This window comes from Rhynchophorus ferrugineus, unplaced genomic scaffold, assembly GCF_030347505.1.
Source record: "Rhynchophorus ferrugineus isolate W39M unplaced genomic scaffold, kcgeb_rfMv2 rfM2, whole genome shotgun sequence".
NCBI classification, from domain to species: Eukaryota; Metazoa; Arthropoda; class Insecta; order Coleoptera; family Curculionidae; genus Rhynchophorus; species Rhynchophorus ferrugineus.
Genome location: NW_027472581.1, coordinates 19,526,283 through 19,539,591, shown reverse-complemented (window position 1 = coordinate 19,539,591; position 13,309 = coordinate 19,526,283). Strand labels below are relative to the sequence as shown.

Below are 13,309 nucleotides of genomic sequence, written 5' to 3'. Positions count from 1 at the left end.
ACGAACAAGGATATTTCTTTTTAGTGTATAAACATTATAGCACTACTTAATATATCACTGCTTTCTCCATAAAATTATATCTGACAATGACAGTGGTAATTTTACAAAATTATTAATGTAATTTTCAGTTAAACTCGCTAAAATGTTAGAAGCAGTTTACAAATTTTCCAGAAAGAACACTATTTTTATACCAATTGTAAGTTTATAGTTACTTTATACCACACAATTTTATGCAATGCAATGTATTCTTGAGTTTTAATAAGTAATAATAAAATCATTATTTTTTTTCTCCAAAATGTTAAGCGATACTTTGTCTTCAATTTTATTATAAAATACAATTACACTAGTAGCATTGATATGAATAAAACTAAATTATTCATATTCTAATAAAAACTGAAAAAATAATAAGAAAACTAGGAAATAGGATACTTTCTCTTGAAGATTATATTCCGAAGTTTATTTAGTTCCTTATGTACTTATACAGTTCAATTTATTATTTAATAACCTGGTTATGTCAGGTTTAACAACATAAAAACTGCAAAAACATAATATTAATACCAACAAGAAAATTACCATAAAAACAATAATAAGGAATTTATTAGTAGAGAACTGTTGGAAATGACTTAGCTAGGAATTATATACATCTGCTGTTAAGGTCAAAGTCTGATTCGCTTTTTATTTAATTTATTATTGAACGTTATTATTCAAATTATTTGTTCGTTGCAGATATGATTCATTGACGTGAAAAACATACTCTTTTTAAGTAATATATTTCAATTCTCGTAAAAAATAAATTAAAGAGCAACAAGGAACAATATTCTCTGGCTGATCCCCGTTGAAATTTAAGGAAGCAATATTATTGCCATTTCAAAATTATAAATATTAAAAAAAACAATGTTAAAACATTTCCTACTATTGACTTTTTAATCAACTTTAAAATTTAGTATAATATTCTGGTAATAAAATGTGATTTAAAAAATATTTCAATAATATATTAATAAATTGGTTATCGATTTCAGTTTAAATTAAAATACAAATTTTAATTACCTGTTAAACTAATCCCAACGTGTATTGTAACTTATTACTCATAAAGCATTTGGTAGTAATAATTAATCAATTTTGTTTTGCAGCAATTAATTCAAAATGATGTTGCTCAAAAAGACATTAAAATCTAATTATATGTATGTAAATATCTACCTACCTTAACTACCTTCTTGTATTAATATACCAATTTGGTGTATGTTTAAATATAATATGACACTTGAACTGTTTTTAAATAACTTAAATTAATTTTTTTTAAATATAATCGATGATTAAAATTAATTTAAAATATATATATTTTTTTAATATATTACAGCCGTAATATGGCGAAAAAAAATTAATTTGGCTTCTTTTACTGTACTTTTGACAACTTTTTTTAAAATATATTTTAAAGTATCCTTTTACCAACTATGGGTTTATCTGGACTGGGCCTAAAGTTTAACGTGGGCTACGAACCACGGTCCTCAGCATTAAGCTTACCGCCTGGTGAGTGATCAACTTTAGAAATCATCCCAGAAGACATCCGGTCTTACCCAGCCTGGTACTGGCGTGACTGGAATCATTTTCCTTTAATATTAAATAATTACAAACATAAATTTACGACCTACCCCAGCAGGATTCGAACCCGCGGCTATCGCAACAGTAGGAGGACCGCCCCATAGCCTTTACCACTGCGCCACCAAGTCGGCATAACATAATGGTGTAATCATAAAAATATATATTTCTTTATTATATGTTCAAATATTATATTTATTTATATTTTTATATTCAATTCTTATTTGTAATATTACCACATATACTCCTAGTTCTTAGTCTGTTTGACGTTATACTGTCTGGTTCTTATCAACATGAAGTTAAACGTATATGTTTGTCTGTTTCAAAATCGTCTGCGGAGAAACATTTGTCATTATAACAAGTTTTCAAACATCTTAATTTACTTCCTTCAAAAAAAATATTTATACTTACTTCTAGTCCTTTTTAAAGTTTCTAATATGCTGAGCTGAGCAACCTCCTTCCTTATCCTTTTCGATAGGTTAAGGGAATTGATTTGTGAATATACACATATTATGTATTTCTTACTATTAAAATTACAATTAGGAATTGCATTTTGGCTAATTATCTTCCACATTTGGATCCATGGATATCTAGTCGGTCCGGAACGCAAATAATAAACCTTTCTGTTCGGAGGCTTGGTGGAGATCATAGGTATGGTTATGAAAGAGGTTTCCCGAAGTTTATCATTGTTTACTTTTAAAAGCCGCTTCTATATTATTCTAAATTAATTAATTTTATTTGAACCTTATATCCAGGAAAACAACACTTTCATTATGTATTTGCTTTTAAACAAATAATATGTACGCAATTAATGTTATAACAAAAAATTTCCTAAAAATTATACCCAAAAATAAAAAAAATATATAACCTGTGAAATATAAAAGAAATCTGAATATAAATTTACCACTGCACTACCAAGCCGGCTTAATTTAAAATATTATTTGATAGTTTTATATGTATATTGTTACTTCTCTGACCATTAAGACAGTTTCATAAAATAGATAGTTTTGGAGAACAATAATGCAGTTTCGCATTACAACGAAATTCTTACCATGTAAAACGTACTACGCTACGACAGATTAATGTAATGTGATACATAAATCGCGCCTAGCTAAATTGACTGCTGGTCAAACATGATGTTTCTGTTGCAGTTTATATACTTAACTTTATCCGGAAGGTTTGGTTTTGGTACGTTAATAGTTGATCATGGTATGAAAAATAACCTGAGATATTATCAAAACTTGATTCTTTTAAATTTCTGGTTCGGTTAATATATGCCATCAATGATTATAAAATTTATTTATGAATAATGTATTTTGATGAATAGAGAAAAAAAACTCACGGATAGCATAAAATGATTTATTTGATCATATAATTTAAATTATATATAGAAACAGTGTTATAAAAAGTAATAGAAAAAAATGTCTCCTAATAAAACCTCTTTTAATAAAGAAGTGTTAGGAAAGGCCAGAAAAAACTGTATGTTAATAGTCACATATTTTTGTTTTAAGTTTATAAAACTAAAATATGCTCCAGAAAGAAATTTATTTTGATGTTATAGTGATAGAATGTTTCACAGTACATACAAAATGTGACAATTACACCAAATGAATCAAGTTTTTGTGTTGGAAACGACAATTGGGAATTTGGAAAAATGCCAAGGTCAGTGGAAATAGTGCTTGACCTTGCATATGTATTTTTGTTAGTGCGTGAAATTCTACATATTAGGCAATAGTTAGTTAATATCACAAGCCGCAATGGTACAATATTTAACCAATCGTAACATTTCTTAAATTGGTTCCGTGTTCATAAAATCTCTTTTCACATCAACATACCAATATATTTAGTCATGATATAAGAGAGTGTCTATAATTTTCCTACAAATTTCCACATATTATTCATAATTTGAAACTAAAATTATCCTATTAAGATAGTGATGATATGGAATATAAAATTAATTGATTCCTCTATCTCTTTATAATGTGACTAAATATAATTTTTGGTAAAATCTGACTTCTATAATAGAAATCATTCCCTTGCTGCCAATGCGTTTAAAATGTACATAAAGTTAATGTGTATAAATACAACAAAAACCAGAACGTTTCATTTCTAATTATTGTTAATTGTGTCCTCAATGCACTCTAATTTTAGGAAATACCAAAATTGATCCCTCTACAGAGCAGTTAAAAAATACAACTAATACCAAGAAAAAGCTGTTTATTTTTTTTAATATTACTGAAACAAAAAGTTGTATATATATAAAAAAACGAGTACTTCTTTGTGCAAAACATTAAATATAGCAGAGGAAATATTTAAAAATATTAACAGTAGACAAACGTGCGTTCCTTCACCAAAATGTAATGAGAAAATAAAACGTGGCTTGAAAAGGTAAAAGTTATATGGCAAATAACAAATATCTGTTTCATCGTTTAAAATCTCTCGAATAAACTAAAAAGTAATAACAGCATAATGATACGATAATTTGCGTAAAAGCTATAAAAATTTACATAAATAAAAAGATTTACTTGAAAAATAAATTTCTATATTATATGTTTCTATTTTCGGAAATGAATTTAACATTTTTTTAAGTTGCCAAAATCCACGACCCAGTATTTCCGTCAAAATCCAACTGCTGCCTAATTGATAGAGTTTTTTCCTTTCCAACAATAGAAACATTTTTAACTTACTTTTAATTATAAATGAATGTACTATATTGCACAGAATAAACAATTTAAAATATATTATGACGAGAACCTGTTTTGAACACGCCATTCTCAAAAATAATTTGTCTAAAATCCATCAATAGACAATTAATGTTGTCTCCCTCAATTAAAAATTAAACTATGAAACTTATAAAACCCAAAAACAATACAATAAAGAGCATGGATTATGTCTAATTTCAAATTGTTTATTTTGTTCGTTATTATCATTATACTAAATACACCACTTTTTCAGCACTTTAAAAATTAATTATTATACTTTGAAATCCTGTACAGTTAAAGCTAAAAATATATTATAAAGTATTTTTTAGACCAATATAGTCTGCTGTCACGTATAGTGCAAAAAATGTCTAGCTGCAGGACTATAAACTAAAATAATTGAATGAATCTGTATCGCTGGCAGTCTCGATGGAGGAGGCATTTTTTCATTTATTTTAGTTGTATCTCATGGGCAGTGCCTGAAATCAGAGACGAATTCGTAAAATTAAAAATTTAATTCTAAATCATAATTTCACTATTGAGTTGGCTAGAAAATAATTGCAGTTTTATGATATAATACTTTATACAAATGACTAAATATTAGTCTATAAATAACATATATATTCTTTATTTTACATCTTTCATTATTTTGTACTGACAAATTTTTTTTCAACAATTACCGAAACCGTTGCTTCATTTTCGAGTCATGATTAAAAATGTTATGATTTTACATTTTTCTTACCGTTGATTCGTCTTAGAACAGGTCACGTTTTAATGAACTTAAACAACAAATGTAGCTGTAGCAACAAATTGTAAATATTGCAAATTTAGAAGGAACTTTGCCGACATTGCATATGATCGTACTAAATTTTTAAATTCTTTACGATGTAGTTACCGGCGATAACCAATTTTTAAGTTTTTAAACAAATGCTAACATCTAGGACCAGTAAGCTTGCAGCATTCCAGATGCACCATTAAAAACAAAACCTGCATATTGCAATGATTTAGACACATTTGTTGAATGAAGAATCATCACTTAAATACCCCTAGAAGTATGCTTTTTTTGGGTGAATTGGATGATAAACTGCTCCAAAAAACTATTTAATGTACTAAAACATGTAATGTAGTACAATGTACTGTATGGTGTATCATGTGCTGCTTTTACACTTTTGGCGATGTATTCAAGAAATATTATTGAGCCCAAGACTTAGCTGTTTATGTAATACCTGTATATATATGTTATGTATTTTGTAATTACATGATGATATAATAATTTTTGAGATATAAATTCAGATCTCACTAAATTATCCGAATGTTTTAAATTAAATTTTAGACAAGCTTAGTGAAGTCTGAAGCATCATTATCATTATTTAGAAGCATTCAATGTGGCCCAAATCAACAGGAAATAACATAACATTTTTGAAATACTGTTTACATAAAACTGAAATTACTTTCTTATACCCAATATTTTTGTAAAATTTCTTGGCATTAATTAAAAATATCGTTAAAAATAAGCTCAAAGTAACCTTATGCTTCACGTATTTTCTTTTCCTTTTTCTTTTTAAGGAATGAGGGGGTCCTTATGCCTTTTTTCTTCTTCTTGTCTTTTTTAGGAGATCCTTCAGATATAGAGTGATCCTAAAATTTAAAATATATTTATTAAGAGTAAATAGGAAAAATAACTTCATGTATATTACCTCTTTACTACTCTGCGACAGTGTGCTCATATGAGCATCCGACTGATCTCCATTCACAGTGTTTTCACCTAAAAAACATTATGTATAACTATTATGGTTATTGATTCAAATATATATTACTGTATTAAACAACAAACTAAATAAACTGTTACCAAAATGTCTTGTTTAGTTTTATATTACATTATTATGTTGTATTTTAGCCTAGATCTAAATATAAAACCAAACAAAAGTCAAACAAATGTTATAATTATACACATTAATACATTAGATAAAGAAAAAAGCTCTGAGTTTCCTATTACATAGCAGTCTAAATGATATTTTGCATATATTTGTAAAGGTATTATAATACGTAATATGTATGTAAGAAACTATTTATAGAGACAGATTTAAATTGAACTTCTTTTGATCTTTGTACTTCTAAATATCTTTTAGAAAGCAGATGTTTGTTCAGAACTTTTTTCTACTCTAACTATAAAAATACACACCTGACTCCACAATTAATTCGTTACATCAATATTTTTACTTTACAAAACAATACAACGAAATACATTGAACATGCTTTATTATTAAAACATACACCAAAAAAAACACACATACAAAATAACAAAATATCATTTTGAAACTTATTTAAAATTTAGCTGATTTAAAACCCATCCAATCATCGGAATCGTCCAGTATTTCATTTTCCTTATTATCATCGTCGTTCTGGTTTCGTTTTATAATTACATCTGTCGTGACTAAAACTATATTTTGGTTTTGATTAATATTCGACGATTTTTTTCTACAGAACTTGAATTCGTTAGTAATTGCAATATCAAGAGATGATGTTACTTCATTTCTTGAAGCCGTATTGTACTCTTTGCCGCTTTCAGATCCACTACAAAGGACAGTGTCGTAAAGGTTTTCGGACTGACCCATCAAGTTTAAATCATTGAAACAATATTCTTCAGTCAAATTAGTACAACGTTCATCAACGTGGATTGACGGATTACCATCAGGGGAATTATATTCATTATCGTATTTGTTTTCCTTCATATTTTCTATCTCATCTTCAGATGGTTGAAACAAATCTGGTGGAGGTCTTAGAGGGATTTCATCCACATTGATATAAGATCTGACTGGAATAGGAGGATCCTTGATCTCTTCATCAGCATTATTTAGAGCAAACCAATAACTTTCGGAAAAGCTTGTAGCACGTTGTTTAAACGGAGTGACAGTTAAGCTTGTGTTTACATTATCAATTATTTCTCCATTATGGTTTTCATTAGATAATTGCGCTTTAACGGTTATTCCTTCTTCATTAACAGCTTTACTACCTATATTATTGAAGAACTGATCCAACAGGTCTGATAAGAATTCAGAAATGCTAAATATCTTATCTGATATATTAAATAAATTGTCTGAGGTATCAACGTTGTCCTTAAAACGTTCATCGATGTTCAATAAGTTTAAAATATAATTTGCTATAGACAATCTTAAATTAGTTTTGAAATCATCATCAACTGGGTCAGGAAATAAATGTTCATATAATTCTCTCAGTTTTGAAATTAGCTTTATTGTATATGGATCGTTGATAATGTCAGGAAGAAATATTACTTCTTTAGTTTCAAAAGATTGTTCAATAAGAAATTCTTTAATTATGTTGGCGAAGTCTGAAATATGATTATCATTTTGCAAGTTTAGAGAAACATTAATTACACCTTCGGTCATATTATCGGGCACGTCCTGATTATCAATATCAAGTTCATCTACAGTATCTTCTGCAATAGATTTTTTTCTGGGGTCATTTTTTAATATCTCTTGGTAGTATTCTTCTTCCATTTGAGATATATCAGTATCAGATGTTAGCACCGCTAGAGATTCATTTCTTTCAGTTTCATCTAACATAGTAAAACTTGCTGTTGAATCCAAATCGCTGTATGAGTCTGCACTTAAGTTTTCTAAAACAACGTTTTTGAACATATTACGCAAAACCTCTTTTTCGAAAGAGGATGTATTACAACTGGCCAAGTTCAAAGATTTATCATTGGAATTAAAATTAATTGGTGCATAATTTATATCAGTCCAGTTTTTAGTTTGTTCAATGTCACCCTGTTCATTAGTTAAATAGGTAGTTTGACTCTCTTGATTGTTTAAAACAGGTAATTCTTTTAAATCTAGAGCCTGGACAAATGGCATAATGAATTGTTTTATATTATTCAATGGAATATTCACAGCAATTGGATGGGTGGTTTCATTAAAATTAATTTTAATTTTATTAGTATTTTTTGTACAATGATCATTAAGTGTTGATGAATTTTTGGGACATATTAATGTAACAATGGAAGGACGGCTAAGGCAAGCGATCTGGGTATGGCGTGCAATGTGGAAATGTAATGGATTTGGGATGATGTAGGAACCCTTTGGGAAACCAGCATGGCTTTGTGTTCGGTAGCAACTTCTAAAGATATGTGCATTATAAATATTATCAACCACCTTATGACCTGTAATAAATATCAATTAATGTATTAAAATTATAATAGTATAAAGTGCTGTACCAAGAGAAAGACAAGCATTAATTTAAGCAACAAGAGCAAAGACAGTTAGTAAATGATTTTAAGTATATTATTATTTCATTTACTTTTCCCAGTAAGAATAACCCATAATATAGGCATTATATTATAAAAAATTCAAATTTTAATTTCACAAAAGCATATACGGTAAAGCTTTTGTGGCGGTTGAGAAATTAGTATTATTATTATAATTATTATAATCATTATTATTAAAATATTATTAAATATAAATATTATTAAATAATATAAATTAAATTATTATTATTTCATTTCTTGAGATGCTTTGTATATAGATTATCTGTATTAGTCTTAACTGGCATTCGACCTTAATCACATATTTGGCTATTGCAAGACAAAAAATTACCCGAAATATTGAAATCACATTTGAACTGTGTTAAAACAAAATTACATTGATGTACTAAATTGGTCATCACAGTCTACAGATACAGATCCTATTCGAATTATTCAAAACTTTTTGCCTTAAACTTAAGCAATAACTTCTAAGTTCCAAGTTTTTCCGTACACGCTCTTGTTAAACAATGTGTATTTAAATTAATTTTCAATAAATACAGATTTATTATTAATAAAACTTTGAACTTCTTAATGGAAACGTTGATAAATACAAATAATATTGTATAATGGTGTTACTGTGTTAGTGTTAAGTTAGAAACTGAAATAAATTTGTGTTTTTTTAATACCACTTACTTCGGCAACTGACGACTGAATTTCGTTCAGCCCTTAGGAACTGTGCTACTGGAGAAGTTTCAGCTAAACATGCAAAAATATATAAAATCATGCATAATGAGAGAAGAATCGATTTTAAAACAAAGAAGAATAAGCGCCTATGTTTATATGATATTTATATAAGACGGCACATCTACTAGTAAATAAATGAATGAATAGATAATTAAAATATGTAATATATAACTTACCATCACTTAGAACAACTTCTGGTTGACTTGGCTTTGGAGCAGTAGTGGTCTCTATCCGAAGAATTTGTGGTTCTAAAAGGCAAAAATTAATACAATGAATCTTTAGTAAGAAAAGGTACACGTACCATCCCGGCTTTCTTCTTCTGTTTCGCTAGTAACCGAAGCTGGAGACCTTAAATGAAGACTATCCATTCTCTTGTTAATTTGTGATGAAGACAAACCTTCAGACTCACTAAAATCTGTATCATCTGTAATACATAAACGAATTAATTGATATTTTATACTAAATAAATCACACAGTGAACAAAAATAATTGTAGGAAAACATTTATGCATCAGAATAATTTCAGGGGATTTTAATTTTGGTATAAACTGCCTCAAATATACTCATTTAAAAGAGTTAAAATTATGTTAATTATCTCAAAGCCGTTTTTTGGAATTAACTATATAATTAGTTATTATTATAATTGAGGAATTTTCTCTTTTGAATTGATGTATTTTCTCGCACTCGTCTTGCTTGTGAATTAATCCAAGTACAAATGAAAAGTAGTAATAAATTAATTTATAATTAGTATTGTACTAGCGTATCTAATAAAGATGTTATAAAAATGTTATTATTATATTTAAAAACATAAGGAGTTATGAGTGATGGTGTAAAAACAAGTGAGCTAGGCATTTCTTGAGCTACATTGCCGCGTTATTTGATGTTAATCAATAAAAGTCAAGAAAAATATTAGATGAAATATAACGTGACGCTACTAAAATAGCATAATGATTTGTTTTGTTCAATCAATTGTCTTAAACAATCGTTACAGGTTTCTGTATTATAGAGTCTCGGAATATCTTTAACTTTTTTTTAGTAAATTAACACATTATGGTCGGTACCTCCGCTACCATTACCGCGAAATCCCAATTTAAAATAGGACCGTTCCTACCGTACATATTAACACTCGAATACTCACAATCGCCCTTTGTTTTCTTTTCAACCACCTTCTTGTAATCCTCAAGTTCCTCATCGGTAACGGAATCAAATGGATTTTTGGCGTATGGACTTTTGTAAACCATAGCATTGTGTTGGTGGCCTCGTTGAATGATACCCTTTGAAGCGGCTCCCATTAAAACGACATGATCACCTATAATTTCAAACAAAGGGACCTTTAATTCGGGGTAACTGAGGGATACCAATTTCACGATTAGTAAAAAGTAAATAGCATATTTTGTTATTATAACACGTAATGAATACCTGTTTGAGTAACTGCAGCATCTTGCATCTTACGGGCCTCCTCCCAGGTAACACCTTCAAGAATATGTGACTGAGGACCAGCTGATATTTTATCGGCTCGTCTGTAGTCTTTAATCTGTTTAGCGTACGAAGTTAAGTATAGATTAAAAAAGCAAAATAACTCCAAAATTGTAATGATATTGGGTTGTGTTATGAAATATCAATTAGATGAGAGCTTGTCACATTTGTTATATAAATATCAAATAATGACAGAAACATTATAATGTTTATCTTCTATATTTAGAAGAGGCAGAGGTTTTTGAATTTTATGCTTATATGCCAAAGTCAAAGTATTTCATATCATAGCAACTAACATCAATTGCTTGTGTAAATACAGAATAACATAGGAATCTTCTAAGAAATATAACCAGTGAAACTACTTAACTTTAGAATGAAATATTAATGATAGAATTAATATTAACTTTAGAAATGAAGCCTAGATCCTCTGAATACCCCCCCCCATATAACGAAGTGTAGGTATAAAGTTATTATTTTCAAAGTAATATGATAACACAAAATACTCTTTATAAAAGTTAAACTACAATTATTGATAATTACTTCTACTTATAACACAATTCTTTTTTATTGCAAATGTTCATCTTTATCAATATCAGCCAAAACCGACTTTGTTTCTTACATTTTACACGAATTTCACAAAAAAGAAATGCTACGAACAGATAAGGAACCTCATTATTTAATAAAAAATAATTTGTGGTTAATTACTAATTTATGGTTAACTAAATTTTCTATTCACGGTAATTTTAGCTTGACTCTTATATTTATCTATTTTAAACTAAAACTACAAGTTGTGTCCAAAAGTCTCAAATAAAATAAATTATCATCAGAAACATTAGTTGCTATGATTTACCAAGAAATACCTAACAAACAACCCAATACATAAATAAAGACATGGGTTTGGACCAACTTACCTGTTGCTGTTTTTGTTTAAACTCTTTTGGATTAGTGCCTTTTGGTACGAATTGTAAAGCGGATTCAATTTTGACTGGCGTGCTGGAATGACTTGGTGATCCTTCAGCTACCCACTGAAACAGCAAAACCAGTACATTAGATTTTCAACAAACGGCCTCGTCAATAAAATGAACCAAAAGCATGAAAAATATGAGTAATTTTGTACAAATGAAGTTAACCGGTTCGATGCAAAACGTGTGCCAGTGTTTTCTGCAATGTCACAAACATTATCCATGTACTGGTTTTGCTGCCAATATAAAATTCACAGAAAGAATAAGCCATTATGACAAAGACACGAAATTACGGGCACACTTTTTTTTGTTTTAGTTAAGCACACGGTTTAGTTGTTTTCAACACTTATTTTGTTAATGACATTTTTTAGATCCAAAATATTGCTAACCTGTTAACACAACGACCCAAAACATTATTAGAATTAAGTATAGAACACAAAATAAATCAACTGCTTGTTAACTCAAAGTAAATTCTTAGCTAAGTATGTGAAAACAAGGAAACATACTTTGAGAAAATACAAACAAAAGATTTAGTGCCTTGTCACCAGTGCCCCACAACCAGTTGAAGCAACGTTTAGTAATAAATTTTCAGTCAATTTTTATCTGGGATGGAAAAAATATTACAAGCTATTTTCTTGTTACTTTATTAAGCTTAAGCTAAAGCAAAAAATATTTCTGGAATATACATAAATATGCCACTACAGACTAGAATATTGTATCTTATCAGAGTAGTACATAATTTTAATCTCGACACTGTGATATGCAGTCTGTAAAAGGCTTCACATATAAAGAAATCATAAACACCATCAAAATATCAAAATCATGAAGGCTTTTCAGGCTTACAACATATAATGGCACATATGATGTATAAATATTGCATTTTTTAAACTAATCTAAAAATAACATAATCTGAATATATTAAATATGTTTTAATATTTTAATTGGATAAATATATATGGCCACATGTTAATAATATGAAATATATATATTCGCTTTTATCATTGTTAGATAATATTTAGTGTTTTTTTGCATGTTAGGCTATGTAAAATAACATGCAGTTGGTTTAAAAATTTGTTACAGAAAAATAACACAATATTAACTAATTAATTGGAATAATATTAAATGATATATATGCTGATTGTTACACCATAGCTAACGTGGCCATGGCAGTCCGATTATCAAAATATGCCGTTTTGAGAAAAAAAAGTAAAGCATTGTCGCTTCGGTCGTGTTTTAATTTTATGTACACATTGTTCTTAGGTTACTTGATGTTTGAAAAACTCTTTTATAATGACTAAACGCAAATGTACTTCTCACATCGATTTATAAGTAAAATATCTGTTTTATAGCAAAGTTGTCGTATATGAAATGTTATAAAAATTAAAAAAAAAAATGTTCATGTAGTTCTGTTGTTGTTGATGTTGTTCTGTTTTGAATTTTTTAAATTCATATATTATCTTCAAGCACTGTTGATCACGAAATATATTTTGCTGTGAGAAAAAAATATAAAGAGCCATGTTAGCTATGATATGTCATTTATCTTAAAATCAACAAAAGCATGTAAAGCATAAT

General features: G+C 28.3%; 1 protein-coding gene across 5 annotated transcripts in view; it reads right to left on the bottom strand.

The window, feature by feature from the left end:
* Positions 1–3,796: 3,796 nt before the first annotated feature.
* Positions 3,797–13,309, bottom strand: part of hts (adducin 1-like protein hts) — a 138,365-nt gene continuing 128,852 nt past the window's right edge. For 3 of the 5 annotated variants that reach the window (XM_076394156.1, XM_076394155.1, XM_076394157.1), the window contains 9 exons: positions 11,687–11,800; positions 10,719–10,833; positions 10,438–10,608; positions 9,602–9,724; positions 9,477–9,548; positions 9,250–9,312; positions 5,993–6,060; positions 5,822–5,933; positions 3,797–4,774 (listed from right to left, as the gene is read on the bottom strand). In XM_076394156.1, coding sequence (XP_076250271.1) covers positions 5,823–5,933; positions 5,993–6,060; positions 9,250–9,312; positions 9,477–9,548; positions 9,602–9,724; positions 10,438–10,608; positions 10,719–10,833; positions 11,687–11,800 — 837 coding nt within the window. In that variant the 3' untranslated portion in view covers positions 3,797–4,774; position 5,822. The remainder of the gene's footprint in view (positions 4,775–5,821; positions 5,934–5,992; positions 6,061–9,249; positions 9,313–9,476; positions 9,549–9,601; positions 9,725–10,437; positions 10,609–10,718; positions 10,834–11,686; positions 11,801–13,309) is intronic. The other 2 variants (XM_076394159.1, XM_076394158.1) reach the window with 1 other exon arrangement.